Consider the following 20338-nt stretch of genomic DNA (forward strand, 5'->3'; position numbering starts at 1 on the left):
GCCATGGGTGGGCCTGGGAGGGCATAGGCTGACCCACTGGGGAGCCAGGCCCAGCCAATCAGAATAAGTTTCCCCCCAAGAAGGGCTTTAATACAAACAGAAAAACTCCTCCGTTTCACCCACGTACATATTTCCATCAATCTCAATTTCTTCTTCTTTCCTTGCCATGATTGAATTTATTTTTCTTTGTGATGTGGACTGGTTTCTCTCCAGTTGCTTTGTAGATGGCAAAATGCATGTCTCTCTGTCTGACTTCAGCTTCGCTAGAGAGGACAGCAGAACTCTGAAAATTCTTCTGGATGCCTTCCGCTTTCAAACATGGACATATCAAAAGTGAGATTATAAAATAATTTATGAAAAAAGTCACACATTCCTAACATCATATACTATATCTGTGGTGGCCTATCAGTAAAGACCCATGGCCATAGTTATCACTGCTACTTGTTGCCTTATTGTTGTGTTGCAGGTTTATATTAACTGTACCTTGAGAGCAGCTTTTGCATCTAGCTCTATAACTGCTGTCAACAAAGACTACACATATAACCTGTCTATATCCAGGTGAGGGGGAAGGTACAGTATGGAGGTATTTTTTTAGCATACTGTAGCCTACAAGTGTACATTTATTTATTTTGATGATCTATGAAATATGTGTAACCAGAACAGAAATAAATATTTGCATCATTTAGGAATTTTCACCAAGTACAGTCCCCTGTTGTGAAGCGTTACTTATTGACATTTTGCCTCAATGTCTCCATTGCATCAGATACCAGAAGCCTCATGCTGGGACCTGCAATCATAAGAGCTACAGTTCAAGGCTCTGAGACCGTAGACAGACGCACAATGGAGCAGTGTAAGTACAGTGCACCGAGGGGCTTTTCTGGCCATGTGTTCAAAGTCAGGTTTATATAATGGCTTGGTTCTTCCCAGTAAGCATGGTTGTGAACGTATCTATTGAGTTTCTCCATTTGCCAGTGATTTGTCTATTTTGTTAGACTGGTTTAACATGCTTTAGTCTTTCATAAACACCTGTCATAACGGACATATTGACTCATCATGCATTCCTTCATTGCAATGGTTTATAACGGCAACATGTTTGTCATTTCTGCAAGAATACGTGAAAGTGGTGTTTAAATCAGTAGTCTGGCATGGATGATCTCATCTCTCATGGCTATTGTTGTGGCCACACCATTACTATGCAGCTTGCTTCTTTTGAGCAACAGAAAGAGCCTTCTAAACAGCACAGAAGTAAAACATATTATTTTAACAAGTCCCTGCACCCAACACTTTCGGAATGTACTTATCTTGAGAAAACAAACCCCATCATTATTAGAAAATGTACATACTACTTTATTTACACAAATATTTCTCAAAAGGAGAAAAGGCAGTTTATCATAGAATGACATGAGATTTAGATATTTTAAAAGTAATATTTTTGTTAATCCACCAATAACCACTAATTCACGGTGTTAAATAACACTGTGAGAACAATATTGTTTTGTGAACAAAGGGTTAATTTTGGCGTAGTAGTGGTAGCAACAAAGTCGACTACAAAATCCACAATGTTACGCGCTATGGGCTAGCTAGCAAACGTAGCTACACACAAAACTAAAGACAATATCAGCATGTAACGTAGCTAGTTAACTGTAAAATGGCCTAAAAACTACACTATCAATTTAAGAGTCTACGATCTCACCACGTTCAACCTGCAGATCGATGTGCCTCAAAGAATGGAGTATAACATTCGCAACGGCAGATATACTTTTGAGATGGGGAACGCTGACCAAGCTACACCAAGGAGCCGCGCGGTGCATTCTGGGCAATTCTGCGATAAGACGCGCTCTCCTTCAAGGAGTGAATGGGAGTCTATTGGGCACTAGCTAAAATAACTACATTAGCACGAATTTCTATAAGATCTTTGGCAACAGCACCATGCAATGCACCCTGGACAAGAGGCAAATATGAACAATATGCTAGACCATTCGTCATATTAAACATTTCTCGAGGTAGAAATATCGCAAAAATATGATCCATCACTCATTCGAACGAAGACATCCTCCCGAGTTGTGACGTCAGACAGTATTACAGTCTGACATGTATGATAGACATTTTCGCGTTATAAAAGTTGTATTCCTATTAACTTCCAGTGTAGTGAGAGGGACTTTATCACAGTGCTACGTAATACCGGCCACATGTCTGTCTGCTTGAACGCCAATAACTCGGATACACATGAAAAGACCCAGGGAATCGATAGAACATCTCTCGGATGCACCAAAAAAAAAAAACATTCAAAATGGGCGAACCTTTCATTTAAATCACACATTTGATGCCTGGAAATGAATATGAGCTGGTTTCCCAGACCCACATTGAGCCTACTTGAAAATAAATACAGTAACGTTAGATTTAACAGGAATGTCCGCGTTACCAGACCCAGATTATTTTCCTTTGAGCCGCAATCATTCCGCACACATTTTGGAATGGTCAGAGATGATCAGCCTTTGAGCCTCAATCATACCTTTTGTTTAGTGCATTAATCTTATTACAGGGCCTTCTACCCACTCAACACAGCTGACTAGCAATTTGTAGGCAAACAGCTTTTTATTACACATGTTCCAGTTTTCAATATAAATACATTAAACATTGGGTTAAAACATTTACATTGACTTTCAAAAAATATTTACATCATAAAAAAAGTACAATTATAACTTCCATTCAGTAATGTCACATATGTAAAGGGCACTGTAAATTAAGTGGCTTTGTTCAACCAGGGAATGGTCTGAGACAATTACTGGGCACTTCTTTTCAAGGACACAGATGCCAGACTAGCAGATAGGAGCAGTCCTAGCCCTAAAAAGAAATGAGATATTTTAGACAAAGCATTGAGTCAATAGAGCAGTTATCTAAATAGTGAAACTATAGTTTACTCACATTCAAAGACAACCACAAACTGTATAGCCATATGAGTAAGACTTTGATTAAAAGATGGGACATTTTTTTCTTAATGGGTTTAAGAGAATCACGTATGAATTGTAGATACCTTGGGTAGGCATTCAACTTAGTCATTTTGAAATTGTAATAACTCCTCTTTTCTTCTTGAGTCTTCTCCTGTCTGGTAGGAGCTATGCAACATTTTCAAATAATGAAATTGTGTCAGGATTATCATGTTTACAAATAATAGTGCTGTAAGGAAATACAGTAGATTGGCATACATAATCACAGTATTTTAGTGCTTAGTTTGGTAGCTGTGTTCCAGTGTGGTAGTCAGCTGGTCAGTTTAGCACGGTGTATGGTAGGTCTAGCTTCCTAGCCACCTCCCTTTTGAACAACATACTCCATTCTCTTTTTCAATTCCAATATCTCTGTCCGAGAGTGCATTAGGAAAGGATTTCCCAACTTCCTTGATTTTTCAACACCCAGCAGGAAAGACAAAGCTTTAGCGGAATGGACAAAAACAGGCAAAGGCAACTATGGCGTGTACAGTAGCATGTTGAAGTATCCAGCAAAAAGTTTGATCATGCAAATCACAGGTATCATAGGGAATACATGAATATGAAACGCCAGACTGAATGTTAGTTCATGGGTTATGTAATTCCGTAAACAGCATTGTTTAGTTCAATTAATTGGCCAGCTGTATGGCTAGTTTATCCAAATAATTCATTTGTGGATTGAATGAACTGTGTAAAGTCCATTAGCAGAAGTTGTGGTTAATGCATATATAGTTAGGAGGAAAATAATATCTGTGATTCAGTTGTAGGTGAAATTGTGCACTATTTTCTAGTAAGAGAAATTGTCAAATGTAGGTTCTCACCCTTTCCTCTTCTGAAAACAATAATACACGAACAGCACAAGTGTAACTGCAAAAGATAAGGAATCAATCATGAGTCCCCTGTATAATCTTCAAATGGTCAAGAGAAAGTGTAATACAAATCAGTTTTTTTTTTTTTACGTTACCTTTATTTAACCAGGCACGTCAGTTAAGAACAAATTCTTATTTTCAATGACGGCCTAGGAACAGTGGGTTAACTGCCTGTTCAGGGGAACGACAGATTTGTACCCTGTCAGCTCGGGGGTTTGAACTTGCAACCTTCCGGTCACTAGTCCAACGCTCTAACCACTAGGCTACCCTGCCACCCCGACCCTGGTAACATTGGAAAGTCAGCAGTTTGACTAGGCCTACTAGTGTAACAGATCAAATCATGTGAAGGAAACTCTTGATGGGTCACAGAAGGGAATGTTTACCCCAGTACAGTATACAGCAAAGAATCCAGTTTAGTTAGAACACATCCTTACTACATCGGGCACGTGAGTAGTCCGCATGTTGATTTTGTCCATCCACACTAGACGCGATCAGGACGCCAGGTTGAAATATCAAAACAAAATCTGAACTATATTAACTTTGGGACAGGTCGAAACACATGAAACATTCATGGACAGTTAGCTAGCTAGTTAATGGTTATCTGTAGGAGACAGATGGCTTTGGAATGTGTTGGGTGGACGGGAGGAAGTCACATAATATAATAATATATGCCATTTAGCAGACGCTTTTATCCAAAGCGACTTACAGTCATGTGACTGCGATAGGGAAAGCGGATGGACATTGTGGATTAGGTGAAGGAGGGGTTGAGGTCAGGTCAGATCGCCCTGAAGTGAGAAATTATGGTTTATTACCCTCTTCCTGTCAAACCATAAGATGTAAGGATCGGAGAGAAGGAGGAGTGCCTAAAGTGATAGATATATATATATACACAATTTGGTGGTAGAAACATGTTTGTCTGAATCCAGCTTTATCGACCCTTTGGGAAGAATTAAACTTGGTTAAGCTTCTCTAGTATCAGTGAGTTATTTACTCTGAAAATTAGAACCTAATACTAGTAATATGTCCTTGTTCAGTCTTCTGTGTATTTTATATGGTGGTTGGCAACCAATTTTAAGGCGCATTACCACAACCGACTGGAGTGTGGACCTCATTCCTCTTTCAGTCACCCCCGTGCGTATATGCTCCAAAAACCAATGAAGAAATGGGAGTGGCGGGACTTGCAAGAACCAAGTTCTATTTTAGTGCCTGGCTACACAGATGCTTGTTCACACATGCAAGTAGTTTGGATGAAATTATAGAAGTTATTCAATGTCTAAATGTATTTATCAATGCTCGCACATGTAACCTGGGCGGTGTGGTCAGCATGTTAAATTCAAAAGCCTATTGGACAAATTTTTACCAGACATATCTCACTCTAATTTGTGATGGTTTCAAATGATATATTTCTTACCTATGACTATGACGATCACAATTCCCACGACTGCTGCATTCCCTGAAAGACAGTCAGTATTGTTTGGCCAAATGGGAGATGGAAAAATCTATAACGACAAAATAATCACTTGAATAATCTTACTTGTAGCTGCGTTGATGTCATGTTCACCAATACCATGAGGTCTCCCTGAAACTGCAAATACAAAATTATTACCATGGTCTAGACTCTAGAGAAGTCTAACATGGATGATTCAATTGATCATCAAGCCCTTGATTACACTGGGCTAGATTTACTTGGATTTGCTCTACCTTGTATTGTGGGTGGAACAGTCGATGTTATTGATGCTGATGTTGGTTTCAAAAGAATGTCATTGACATCTATGAAATAGAAATGCACAATGGTTATTATGTGTTGCACCTTTATGCAGTGCTGTCATTTTTGTTTATATGTGTACACCTAGTGCTATGGCCACTGATGCAGACCTTTGGAATATCTACATTTTAAAAATAAATTGATATAGCCTACACCATCACAACCAATCCATTTATTTTAGACAGGTCTACAGAAACATGATATGAAGAGTATATTCAGAAGAACAGAACAGCATACTCTGACTTGTCCTTATGTTAAGCCCTGATCTGGCTATGCCATATGACTGTGGGCAAGACTACTAATTTAGCAGACAAGATTTGCTTTATATTCTGTGGCATTATTTTATAGTATGAAGAATACAATTGAACATAGCTGAAGAGAAACAATATTTTCAATGATTTGCGGGATTTGCAACTATTCTGTGTTGAGTGGTTAAGAAACAAGTCCTCCTACAGTTGAAGTCGGAAGTTTACATACACCTTAGCCAAATGCATTTAATTAAACTCAGTTTCACAATTCCTGACATTTAATCCTCGTAAACATTCCCAGTCTTAGGTCAGATAAGATCACCACTTTATTTTAAGAATGTGAAATGTCAGAATAATAGTAGAGAATGATTTATTTCAGGTTTTATTTTTTTCATCATATTCCCAGTGGGTCAGAGGTTTACACACACTCAATTAGTTTTTGGTAGGATTGCCTTTAAATTGTTTAACCTGGGTCAAACGTTTCAGGTAGCCTTCCACAAGCTTCCCACAATAAGATGGGTGGATTTTGGCCCATTCCTTTGGTTTGTAGTCCTTTGCTCGCACACACTTTTTCAGTTCTGTCCACAGATTTAAGGGATTGAGGTCAAGGCTTTGTGATGGCCATTCCAATACCTTGACTTTGTCAAGCCATTTTGCCAGAACTTTGAAAGTACGCTTGGGGTCATTGTCCATTTGGAAGACCTATTTGCAACAAAGCTTTAACTTTCTGACTGATGTCTTGAAATGTTGCTTCAATATATCCACATAATGTTCCTTAATCATGATACCATCTATTTTGTGAAGTGCACCAGTCCCTCCTGCAGCAAAGCACCCCCAAAACTTGATGCTGCCACCCCCGTGCTTCATGGTTGAGATGGTGTTCTTCAGCTTGCAAACATCCCCCTTTTTCCTCCAAACATAACTATGGTCATTATGGCAAAACAGTTCTATATTTGTTTCATCAGACCAGAGAACATTTCTCCAAAAAGTACAATCTTTGTCCCCATGTGCAGTTGCAAACCGTAGTCTGGCTTTTTTATGGCGGTTATGGAGCAGTGGCTTCTTCCGTGCCGAATGGCCTTTCAGGTTATGTCAATATAGGACTTGTTTTACTGTGGATACAGATACTTTTGCACCCGTTTCCTCCTGCATCTTCACAAGGTCCTTTGCTGTTGTTCTGGGACTGATTTGCAGTTCTCGCCAACAAAGAGCGTTCATCTCTAGGAGACAGAACGAGTCTCCTTCCTGAGCGGTATGACAGCTGTGTGGTCTCATGTGTTTATACCTGCGTACTATTGTTTGTACAGATGAACGTGGTTACATTTTTTCTTGAGAATTGGCTGATTTCTTTTGCCTTTCCCATGATGTCAAGCAAAGAGGCACCGAGTTTGAAGGTAGGCCTTGAAATACATCCACAGGTACACCTCCAATTGACTCAAATGATGTAAATTAGCCTATCAGAAGCTTCAACATCATTTTCTGGAATTTTCTAAGCTGTTTAAAGGCACAGTACACTTAGTGTATGTAAACTTCTGACCCACTGGAATTATGATAGAGTGAATTAACTTATGGCAGGGGGGGGGGCAGTATTGAGTATCTTGGATGAATAAATTGCCCAAAGTAAATGGCCTGCTCCTCAGTTGCTAATATATGCATATTATTATTAGTATTGGATAGAAAACTCGAAAGTTTCTAAAACTGTTTGAATGATGTCTGTGAGTATAACAACTCATATGGCAGGCAAAATCCTGAGGAGAAATCAAAACAGGAAGTGAGAAATCTGAGCTTGGTATGTATTCACCAAGGTTCCCATTGAAATCTGAGATATTAATGTTACTTTCTAGGGCTTCCAATAGATGTCAACCGAAATATTAATTATTGAATGAGATTAACTGGCAGTCAACAATTTTCTGATCACGCGCATTCCTCATGGTATCCACTTGCGTTCCATTGCTCATCAAGACACAAAGGAATACTCCGGTTGGAACTTTATTGAAGCCATATGTTAAAAACATCCTAATGATTGATTCTGTACTTTTTGAAATGTTTCTTCGACCTGTAATATAACCTTTAAGTTTTTGTCCGCCGTAACGCTGACCAGAATTAGCGTTTGGATATATATACCAAACGCGCTAACAATAGGAGGAATTTGGAAATAAATAACGGACATTATCGAACAAAACAAACATTTATTGTGGACATGGGATTCCTGGAGTGCTTTCTGATGAAGATCAAAGGTGAGGGAATATTTATGTAATTTCTTGTTTATGTTGACGCCAACATGGCGGCTATTGTGACTATTTCTTCTGAGCGCAGTCTCAGATTATTGCATGGTTTGCTTATTTGTTTTTTTGAAATTCACAGCGGTTGCATTAAAGTTTTCCTGTTAGAAGATAACAGATTATTTTAATACAATGGGTAAATTGTTTTCATTGTGTTCAATGGTGTTATTTGCCCCCTAGTGGCGCTTTCTGGTATAATTCAACGCATGTGTTCAGAACTTGTTTATCATCTACATTTATGATGAGTATCTTTCAATGTTGTTATTTCTTGTGGCTTCAGCCTTGGAAAAATCACAAGCATTTAGCTATGTTTTTGTTATTGAACTAGTTTCTTAATGTCAATGTTGCTCACAATGTAATGCCTTTTGTGTATTTTGATAATGAACTTTATCAAACAAAAAATATACATACTGTATTTTGTTATGTTTCTAGTGTAATATGCTTTGTTAGTCTACATAGATGGTTATACATTATTAGATAATGATGAAGATCAATTAGGTTAGGTTTGATCATGCCAGATGCATGGTACCTTAATTCTTTCCAAATTTGTGCTTTTCAGTGGAACTGCTATCTTTGGCTGAAAAAATTTTATTGAAGACTTGTTTGCTATCTGTCTTGTTTTGTGGTGACCTCAAGGGCAGAATAACTATAATTCCATGTGTAGAACTTGTATTATCATCTACATTTATGATGAGTATTTCTGATGAATGATGTGGCTATGCAAAAATCACTGGATGTTTTTGGAACTAGTGAATGTAATGCCCCAATGTAAACTCATATTTTGATAAATATGAACTTTATCAAACAAAACATACATGTATTGTGTAACATGAAGTCCTATGAGTCATCTGATGAAGATCAAAGGTTAGTGATTAATTCTCTCCATTTGTGCTTTTTGGGACTGCTATCTTTGGCTGGAAAAAATGGCTGTGTTTGTCGTTTGGTGGTGACCTAACAATCGTTTGTGGTGCTTTTGCTGTAAAGCATATTTGAAATCAGACACTGGTGGGATTAACAACAAGATAGCCTTTTGATGTTTTGAATTTGGCACCCTGCACTTTCACTGGCTGTTGTCATATCGATCCCTTTAAACGGGAGTTGCAAAGAAAAAGCCATATCTCTGTCCAATGGCTGTTCTTTTGCCTATCTTAATCTTTGTTTTATTTGGCCAGTCTGAGATATGGCTTTTTCTTTGCAACTCTGCCTAGAAGGCCAGCATCCCGGAATCTCCTCTTCACTGTTGACGTTGAGACTGGTGTTTTGTGTGTACTATTTAATGAAGCTGCCAGTTGAGCACTTGTGAGGAGTCTGTTTCTCAAACTAGACACTATGTACTTGTCCTCTTGCTCAGTTGTGCACTGGGGCCTCCCACTCTTTCTATTCTGGTTCAGCACAACAGTTTTCAGCTATGCTACCATATTTGTAAAATGGTTTTCTAATGATCAATTAGCCTTTTAAAATGATACACTTGGTTTAGCTACGAACACAACGTGCCACTGGAACACAGGAGTGATGGTTGCTTACAAAAATGGGCCTCTGTACACCTATGTAGATATTCCATTTAAAAAATCTTCTGTTTCCAGCTACAATAGTCATTTACAACATTAATGTCTACACTGTATTGCTGATCAATATGTTAATTTAAATGGACAAAAAAAAGCTTTTGAATGGTAGTGTATGCCAGTTAGGCACTACACTGGTTGTAAAGCTGATTAATGTGCTTAATTTTAAGAATGTATTTGGCCACTTACCAAAACATAGGCCTAGGTGTGCGACTATGATTTTAAGAAGTCGCAGTTTCTTGCCTTACTGCACACAAGCTGGGCATCATTCACAAGTGATAGGCTAATATTGTCACCCAATCAGACTGTTCTTGATTTAATCTAGTCTTTACATACAGTGCATGCGGAAGTATTCAGACCCCTTGACATTTTCCACATTTTGTTACAGCCCTATTCTAAAATGGAAATAATTCCCCCCCCTCTCAATCTACACACACTATCCCATATAATGACAAAGCAAGAACAGGTTAAAATGTTTTGCAAATGTATAAAAAATAAAAAACTGAAATCACATTTTCATAAGAATTCAGACCCTTTACTTTGGCAGGGATTACAGCCTCTAGTAGTCTTTGGTATGATGCTACAAGCTTGGCACACCTTTATTTGGGGAATTTCTCCCATTCTTCTCTGCAGATCCTCCCAAGCTCTGTCAGGTTGGATTGGGAGTATAGCTGCACAGCTATTTTCAGGTCTCTCCAGAGATGTTCAATTGGGTTTAAGTCCGGGCTCTGGCTGGGCCACTCAAGAACATTCAGAGACTTGACCCGAAGCCACTCCTGCATTGTCTTGGCTGTGTGCTTAGGGTCATTGTGCTGTTCAAAGGTGAACCTTCACCCCAGTCTGAGATCCTGGCCAGGTTTTCATCAAGGATCTCTAATTTGTGCCATTCATCTTTCCCCCGATCCTGACCAGTCTCCCAGCCTCTGCCACTGAAAAACATCCCCACAGCATGATGCTGCCACCACCATGCTTCCCGGTAGGGATGGTGCCAGGTTTCCTCCAAACGTGATACTTGGCATTCAGGCCAAAAGAGTTCAATCTTGGTTTCATAAGACCAGAGAATATTTTTTCTCATGATCAGTCCATTAGGTGCCTTTTGGAAAACTCCAAGCGGGCTGTCATGTGTCTTTTACAGAGTATTGGCTTCGGTCTGGCCACTCTACCAGGCATGATTGGTGGAGAGCTGCAGAGATGGGAGAACCTTCCTGAAGGACAACCATCTCCACAGAGGAACTCTGGAGCTCTGTCAGAGTGACCATCAGGTTCTTGGTCACCTCCCTGACAAAGGCCCTTTTCCCCCCCGATTGCTCAATTAAACCGGACGGACGATCTAGGAAGACTCTTGGTGGTTCCAAACTTCCTCCATTTAAGAATGATGGAGGACACTGTTCTTGGGGACCTTCAATGCTGCAGAAATGTTTTGGTACTCTTCCCCAGATCTGTGCCGACACAATCCTGTCTAGGCACTCTACAGACAATTCCTTCGACATCATGGCTTGGTTTTCTCTCTGACATGCACTGTCGACTGTGGGACCTTATATAGACAGGTGTGCCTTTCCATATCATGCCTAATGAATTGTATTTACCACAGGTGGACTCCAAGTTGTAGAATATTTCATAGCAAAGGGTCTGAATATTTAGGTAAATAAGGTATTTCTGTTAATGTTTTATTAAAAACTGTTTTTTTGCTTTGTCATTATGGGGTATTGTCTGTAGCTGTAACCTAACACAATGTGGAAAAAGGGAAGGGGTCTGAATACTTTCCGAATGAACTGTATACTAAATAATGTGTGAAATTTGTTTTGACTCATAATGGACCATTATCACGCACCGGTCTCAAAACAGGGGCAGGGGAAAACAATACATGTTGTCGATGCACTTATATAGCTAATAGAGGACGCTTTTCCTGTGCCAGCCAGGTAGGTTATACTTCTGTTGCTTCCCTTTACAATGTGCTTAATATTAGGAACGTTGAAATAAATAGTAGTTCTAGCCTATAGAAAGCTGATGGGATACTCTTTTTAAGAGGCCATCACTCAGTTCTCATGCATTTGCATAGCCTATAAAAATGTTAAGCAACATGCTCTCATGAAGTGTTTAATTAGATTTTCGATTACATTTGCATTGATGTCAGTGATTAGAGGGACAATAGAGTGCTGAGTATTAGGCAGTTAGCAAGTTTGGAAGGCTACTAATGACCATCAGCAGCAGAGCTTGGAGAAGCCTAATTACTGTGACTAAACGGTCAAGTGGAATTTGGCTGCCATCATGACTCGTGATCACCAGTTTGGCAGTAATACAGTCACCGTAACAGCCCTATGTACACCAATGTTAACATTAAAGAATCACTTGAATTAGCTTGTAGCTGTGTTGGTGTCATGTTCACCAATGCTATGATGCGTCCCTGAAACTGCAAATTATTATATAATCATGGATAGGGAGTGAAAGTTATTGTCATGGTCTAGACTCTAGAGAAGTCTAACAGTTGATTCAATTGAACATCAAGCCCTTGATTACACTGGGCTAGATTTACTTGGATTTGCTCTACCTTGTATTGTGGGTGCAACAGTCGATGTTGTCATTGATGCTGATATGGTTGTTGGTTTCAAAGGAAGGTCATTGACATCTATGAAATAGAAATGCACAATGTTTATGTATTGCACATTCATGCATACACCACTGTTACATGTTACACAGAGGGATTTAAAGAAGAACGATCAATGACAATGTTCCTTATCATAGTCTGATGGTGCAACCCACTGGGCACGCAGTTGAATCAACGTTGTTTCAAAGTCATTTGTCAACCTATTGTGACATGGAATCTCTTGAAAACACGTTTACCAAAAGGAGTCACTGTTCAAGCAGCAATCGTTTAACTGTGGCTTCACATTTTACTTCAATATACCTCTTTAGTTAAGTTAGTGGCATGACATTGAATCAATGAGGTTGATTCAAACATACCATTTTACTATCAACATTGAAAGGTCAAATCAAATATGTCTAATCAAATATTAAATTAATAATAATTTCAAACACCCAATATTGACTATAGACCCTTTTCCAGTACACGACACACTGACGTCATGCACAGATGCTCGCGACACTTGGCGGCAGTAAATATAATAATATAATAATATATGCCATTTAGCAGACGCTTTTATCCAAAGCGACTTACAGTCATGTGTGCATACATTCTACGTATGGGTGGTCCCGGGGATCGAACCCACTACCCTGGCGTTACAAGCGCCATGCTCTACCAACTGAGCTAAGTCATTGCCATCTGCGCCCATTCAACAGCCTAAATTTAGGTTTTTATTACTTCTAAACAAAATGTTGGGGTTCTGATCAGCTTACAATTACGTCTTGATTATCATTTGAACAGTCTAATATTATTTTTTGCTTGTGATCTTTGCAAAATAATTATTTTGGATGCAGCAGTTGTTTGCTGGAATGGTAACGCTCATTGACATTGGCTAGCTTTTGCTACAGCCTAAGAGTCATTTTACTGGTTGAAGTTTTTAAGTTTTTAAAGTATAATGCAATTGATTTGCAATGATGACAAACATTATATTAAGCAGGACATTCATATGAGCCTTAAAATCCAATTATAATCCAAAAGTAGTGTGAAATGCACTCATAAGCAACATGTAAAGAGGCTTTTTTGCTGCCGTTCTATAAGAACTGCATCTTCTGCTGCCAACTTCCATGCATTGCCCTCGTGCAGCAATGTTTGCAAACATAGAAAGGGGTCTATAGGACAGAAAAGAGTTAACATTTCTACGTGGAATTTTCTATGAAAATTTCAACAAACATTGTTCTGATGATTATGTTGAAATTTGATTGATGTAACCTGTTAGTTAAGTAATTAATTAATTATTTAAGTTGAAGTTTTAGATCAATTACAATGCTTACAACACTGGTTGGAATAACAAACAGTACTGGTTGATTACTTTTTGCAAATCCAAATGTGTTTTCCATGTCACTCACAATAGGGTGACAAATTACATTGAAACAACGTTGATTCAACCAGCGGATGCCTGCAGTGTCTAGATGTAGGGTGTTGGCAGATCATTTATCAAACATAAATGGAATCCATACCTTTGCATTCAGGAAGGAATGAGTTGTATTCACCATCTTCTTCACACTCAATGGATTTGTTTCCAATGAGGGTGTAACCTTCATCACAGGAATACTGTATGACATCCCCATACTCTGGAAACTGTTTGTCAGGCTTCTCTGAGATCATGCCATTCATTATATCAATTGGTTCTTCACAAGTTACCACTGAGGGAGAATACATGGGTGCGTTATATTTGTTAGTGCTGAGCGACCAACCAAATTATAATTTTTGGGCTATTAAACTACAAATTGACCGAAGTCTTTTTTGTGAGCCAGATTCGCCGTTTCTCTAGACCGAAACCAAATCATTCACAATAGAAATCAAGTCGAGGGGCAAATCGCAATTGCATGCATACTCCTTGCGTCCCATCTCCTCGCCTTCTCAAACCCCCCCCTTTTTTAAATTCAATATTTCTGAGGAGAGGACACGAGGACTATGCAATTGAGATTCTCCCAAGAACTATGTAGGATGCTGGGCTAAAGGAAGTAGTTTATTAACACTACATTCATGTGAATTGCAGGGCCCTAATTTTCTTCCCGATTCCATTGAATTTTCCCCAAAATGCTATTCTGTTTTTCCAGGTTTGTTTTCCCATTTCTTCAGGTTTTCCACACAAAAAAACAAATGAAATCACACTTTAATAGAAAAAAATATTCTGAACAAAATGCAACAATTTAAGATTTAATTGAGTTATAGTTCATATGAGGAAATCAGTCAATTGAAATAAATTCCTTAGGCCCTAATTGATGGATTTCACATGAATGGGAATACAGATATGGTCACAGAAAAAAAAAGCCTCAATGGGGCTCAGGATCTCATCACGGTATTTTTGTGCATCCAATTGCTAATCAATAAATGCAATTGTGTTCGTTGTCCGTAGTTTATGGCTGACCATACCATATTTTACTTTTCACATTTAAATAAAAAAATTCAATTGCACGCTCGCTTAAAACTTCTGTGGCATTGTGTTGTGACAACACTGGACATTCTAGAGTGGCATTTTATTGTCAGAAGGTGCACCTGTGTAATGATCATGTGGTTTAATCTGTAGCTCCCTTCAGTAACCACGAGCACAACCGTTCCTTGATTTTAACTGGCGGCTTTATTCTGTAGTTTAGTCAGAATTATCACCTTCCGTGAGAACTATAAAGTAAATGAAAAATACAGTTAAGCACACTCTTACAACCTTATCTTACGAGTGACTTATTAGCTTGGTATAACTCTGAAGTGCTTACATACATAACAGTTTAACCGGCGTTATAACAGGTTCAGATTAACACATGAATAAAGGAACAAATACCTCATTGGCTGCTTATTACAGAAGGGAGGAAATCAAACTTCACACTTATTATTCCTGGCATGAATTCACACTTCATCCTAACATACTCTTCAACCTTTATGAACTACTCCCGATGACATGAAAACTTAGCTAACGCAGCGCAGGATTGCCTTCCCTCCAAAGGTGTGTTGCTACAATAACGATCCCCGTTACAACAGTATTAGCTACGTAGTTCCGCTTGCATTATCATTTCCCCCGCACAGCGGACACATAAACAATTCAAACAAAAGACCACGAGATAACCTGTAAGTCTAACTGTCAGTTACACTCCCACCAATCACCGGTGATTTCTGTGAAAGGGGTCTGCAGGTTTCTTGATCGGCTTCCAGGAGGGTGACTGTCTTATGGATGGGCCTCTCCAGATAGGTGGGTTTGGTGATGCGTTTACCTCTCTCATCTAGGGTTGAGTCGCTGATCAGTAACTTGACTCTTCTCACCCGGCCATCCTGTCCCGGGTACACTTCTGTAACCTTTGCCAATTTCCACTGGTTGCGTGGTGCAGTATCATCTTGCAAAATGACAATGTCATTAATCCTTGCGTTTCTTCTGTCTTTACTCCATTTCTGTCTGTGTTGGAGGTTTAGGAGGTACTCTTTCTTCCACCTTGTCCAGAATTCATTGGCTAAAAATTGTACTCTGCGCCATCTCTTGCGGAGATAAAGATCTTCCTTGATGAACTGTCCAGGTGGCGGTAAGATAACTGTGGACTTCATTGTTAAGATGTGATTTGGCGTGAGAGGTTCTGGACCTAATGGATCATTCAGATATTCCGTAGTTAGGGGCCTACTATTTAAAATCGCCATGACTTCATAGAGAAAGGTACGCAGAGAAGCGGTGTCGAGTCTTCCGTCTGACTGATCAAGAGTGGATGTTAAGACACTTCGTATCGTGCGGATTTGCCTTTCCCAAACACCACCCATGTGACTTGAAGATGGGGTGTTCATGATAAACTCGCATCCAAGTTCCTTCAGTCGTGTTTGATCCATTTCTTTCAGGGCGTCCACAAACTCGCGTCTTGCGCCAATGAAGTTGCTGCCTTGATCACATCTGATTTGACGAACATTACCACGTATGGCAATGAATGAACGCAGGGAATTGATAAAAGCGTCGGTGGTTAAGTCGTCAAGCATTTCAATGTGAACTGCTCGGGAGCCCATGCAAGTGAATAGGAGCCCATAACGCTTTAACTCTCTTCTTCCGTCCTTGGCATAGAAAGGTCCAAAGCAGTCCATCCCGCAGTATGTGAAGGGAGGCGCGGTCTCCATGCGTTCCTTTGGAAGATCTGCCATCCTTTGCCCTTCTGTACATCTTCTGAATTTCCTGCATTTCACACATTTGTAGATGTGAGAGGAAACTGCATTGCTGCATCCTAGGATCCATATACCGTTGGATCGCAGCTCATTGATCGTCATTCCACGTCCTTGGTGTCGTACTTTTTCATGATAGTGCTTGATGAGCAGCACTGACAAGTGGCTATCTCTTGGCAGGATTGCGGGATGCTTCACATGGGAATGAAGAGTTGCATGAGCCAAGCGACCTCCCACCCTGAGGATACCTTGCTCATCCAGAAATGGACTCAATTTACGCAACTTGCTTGCTTTATCTTTGGTCTTGATGTCTTTCTGGTGCCTGAGATTGTGTATCTCATGGGAGAAGGCTGCTTCTTGAACCATCTTTATAATGGTGAGTTCTGCCTCTCTCCTTTCTTCTATGCTTGTAGCTTCACTGGACCTCAATTTTAAGCCTATGGCTTCCTTGACATGTCGTTTGAGCCTGGCAATAGCTTTTACCACTCTTGCCCAGTCTGAGAACTTATGAAGGTGATCTAGTAATGATCTTTCTTCCTTTGCTTGGGTATCATGGACCAGGGATTTCAGCTCTGGATCATTGTTTGAGAACTCTTCCCCCTTGACTTGTCCTTTGGGAAGTTCTTCATGCCAAAGAAAGTCTGGACCTGTGAACCAGTTGGAAGCCATGAGCTGTTCTGATGTGAGACCTCTGGAAGCATGATCCGCAGGATTCTCTTCAGAGGTCACATATCTCCATTGTTCGGGATCTGTGCTTTGCTTAATGCGTTGAATACGGTTAGCTACAAAGACGTGGAATCTTCTGGCTTCATTGTTGATGTAGCCAAGAACTACCTTCGAGTCGGTCCAGAAGTATTCCTGTAGACCTTGTATCTCTAGCTCCTTTTTGAGCATGTCACTTGTTCGAACAGCTACCACCGCTGCTGAAAGTTCCAGTCGTGGTATGGTCGTAACCTTGGAGGGGGCGACTCTCGACTTCCCCATAACTAGGGAGCAATGAACTTCTCCTGCGGTGCTGATTGTTCTGAGGTATGAGCACTCTCCATAACCTGAGGTACTAGCGTCAGAGAAGTGATGGAGCTCATAACTCTGCACCTCCTTGAAACTTGATGGCAAGTAGCTTCGTTGGATCCTTACCTCAGACAAGTTTTGTAGACCTTGGAGCCAGAATTCCCACTGGGAACGTAGGTCATCTGGAAGGGGGTCATCCCAATCGATTTTGTCACGACACATCCGCTGCAAGATCTGCTTCCCCGCCAGGACAAAGGGTGCCACAAACCCAAGCGGATCATATACAGAGGCTACTGTAGACAACACTCCTCTTCTTGTGAGTGGGCGTTCCTTGACAACTACTCTAAACTGGAACTCGTCTGATGCGACACACCACAGTACACCAAGCGCTCTCTCCATGTGTGGTTCACCCAGAGCCATATCCAGGTCTTTGGCACCCTTGGCACGTTCTTCCTTGGGAATTGTGGCTATAACTTCCTTGCTGTTAGAGATAAACTTGTGCAACCGAAGTTTGCCGATGCTGCAAAGCTCTCTTGCTTCTTTCACCAGCTGGGCCGCTTCAGCTTCAGACGATACGCTCGTCAACCCATCATCAACATAAAAGTTCCTTTCTATGAACTGGATAGACTTCTCGCTGAAGCTTCCTCGTCCTTCGGCAGCAAGATGTTTGAGACCATAGTTGGCGCAACCAGGAGATGAAGCTGCGCCGAACAAGTGGACCTTCATACGATACACTGAGGGTTGAGACTCTAGATCTCCGTTCTCCCACCAAAGGAACCGTAGATAATCTTGGTCTTCTGCTTTCACATGAAACTGGTGGAACATGCGCTCTACGTCACACATGATTGCAACTGGCCCCTTACGAAAACGACAAAGGACTCCCAGCAATGTGTTTGTCAACTCTGGACCGGTAAGGAGATGATCATTCAAGGACGTCTCTCGAAACTTAGCTGAGCAGTCAAAGACGACTCGTATCTTCCCGGCTTTTGTGGGTGATAAACCCCATGGTGCGGGATGTACCATGCTGGATGCTTGTTAATTTCCTCTTTAGAGACCTTCTCAGCATCTCCACAAGCTATAGTCTCTTCCATGAATGCTGTGTAGTCCTTGTAGTACTGCTTGTCTCTCCTTAGCCTCCTTTCCAGGCACTTGAGTCGGTGAACTGCACATGTTTTATTGTTCGGCAGATTGGGTCTTTCTTCCTTAAACGGCAGCGGCATCTCATAATGTCCATTGTCCTTACGTCTGATGCCCTCTTTCATTTTCTTCAGGAACCGGATATCCTCTTGAGATATGAGGTCCTCTTCTGCAGCTCTCTCATTGAAGTCAGATTCAAGCGTCTTGATAATGTCCAGTGTTGTGATTACCTCTCTTACACGTGTTCTACAAACATAGTGTACTTGATTTGTGAGGTTGGAAGAAGATTGAAGGCTTGGCATCACCTGTCTAACGATAACCCGATGACTCACTCCAATAGGGTCGCCATAGTCGATACATGGATTTCCATAGCCGACTATGCTCCAGCCAAGATCTGTTCTCTGAGCAAAAGGCTGATTTCCCTTACCAGACACAATTTCTCTTGGAAGGAGAGCCTGGGAGCAGTTGTAGCCAATTAAGAGACCGACATCACAGCTCTGTTGAGGAGCAATCTCCTCTGCAATGTGTTCAAGATGAGACCATGCTCTTGCAGTCTCTGGAGTAGGAATATGATCTCTGTTTGCAGGAATAAACTCTCTCGAGTAGGTCGTTGGCAGAGGGATTTTCTTCTCCAAGTAAAGCCCTCTAACCTGCAAACCAGACAGCTTCTGGCAGGACACAATGGTATTCCTTGAAGCCATTGTAGAGAGTTTCAGTTGGACTGGCTCCTTCCTTGTATTGAGAGCCTTTGTTGTCTCTTCAAGGATAAAAGTGGTGTCGCTCTGGGTGTCAAGAAGTGCATACACAAGAACTTCACGATCTGGCTCACTTGTGGTTGACACCCATACTGGAATGATTGTGGAGGTGTGAGTGTTGTTAATGTCCCTTACGACTCTGTTGGATATGGCCTCACTTGACGCTCTTGTCCCCTTATCTTGTGAGGTCTTCCTATCCCATAACCTTTCTTTAGTACGATCTTCGTGCAGGCAGGATGGATGCCTCCTCTGACACGTGTCGCAGGTGTTCCTGTTATCACAATCTTTTGAGCGATGCCCAGGCCTTAAACAGCCAAAGCACAATTTATTCTCTTGAACAAACTTCTGTCGCTCTGCGGTGGGCTTATCCATGAACTTCCAGCATTTGTGGAGACTGTGACCTGACTTCTCACAGAAGACACAACTAGTAACAGTATCTTTCTCATCAGAGTTAGTTGCTAATGCCCTTGCTCCGGGGCTTTGAATCCTTGGCGTCTTAGGTTTTCCATCTTCGCTTGGTTTCAAAGCATGAAGGGATGTCACAGGATTGCAAGCGATCTTTGCTTCTCTCGTGAGAAACTTCACAAACTGACTGAAGCTTGGAAAGATCTCAGTTTCTTCTAAGATGTCTATGACCTTTCTATTCCATCTTGAAGTTAGCCAATCTGGAAGTTTAGCGAGGATCTTTTGGTTTTCATTACAGTCATTAAGCACCTCCAGGCCCTTATTCTGAGACATAGCAGCCTCACAGCTGCGAAGAAAGTCTACGAGGTCTCTAAGTTCAAGACTGTCCTTGGATCCTATCTTAGGCCATGCATTGAGCTTATCTCTGAAGGACTTGGCGATGAGGAATTTGTTTCCGTACCTTTCTTCAAGAATGGTCCATGCCGCATAGTAGGCTGACTCTGTTCCTAACATAAAGTAACTTTCGATGGCTTTCTTGGCAGGCCCACCAATAT

The 20338-nt window shown here is 40.7% G+C and overlaps 1 protein-coding gene across 2 annotated transcripts; it reads right to left on the bottom strand.

The window, feature by feature from the left end:
• Positions 1-2576: 2576 nt before the first annotated feature.
• Positions 2577-14730, bottom strand: LOC124004249 (complement decay-accelerating factor, GPI-anchored-like). Of its 2 annotated transcripts, XM_046313032.1 has the most exons (8): positions 13809-14226; positions 12259-12336; positions 5555-5623; positions 5388-5438; positions 5265-5306; positions 3806-3851; positions 3035-3116; positions 2577-2844 (listed from the first exon to the last, which is right to left on the bottom strand). In XM_046313032.1, exons 1-7 carry the CDS (start codon positions 14008-14010, stop codon positions 3053-3055), a joined length of 552 nt encoding a protein of 183 aa, XP_046168988.1. In that variant the 5' UTR covers positions 14011-14226; the 3' UTR covers positions 2577-2844; positions 3035-3052. The 2 variants fall into 2 exon arrangements, with proteins under 2 accessions (XP_046168988.1, XP_046168989.1); XM_046313033.1 differs by lacking the exon at positions 3035-3116 and having other exon boundaries at positions 13809-14730.
• Positions 14731-20338: the final 5608 nt, after the last annotated feature.

The sequence above is a fragment of the Oncorhynchus gorbuscha genome, linkage group LG18 (genome assembly GCF_021184085.1).
Source record: "Oncorhynchus gorbuscha isolate QuinsamMale2020 ecotype Even-year linkage group LG18, OgorEven_v1.0, whole genome shotgun sequence".
Classification (NCBI taxonomy): Eukaryota; Metazoa; Chordata; class Actinopteri; order Salmoniformes; family Salmonidae; genus Oncorhynchus; species Oncorhynchus gorbuscha.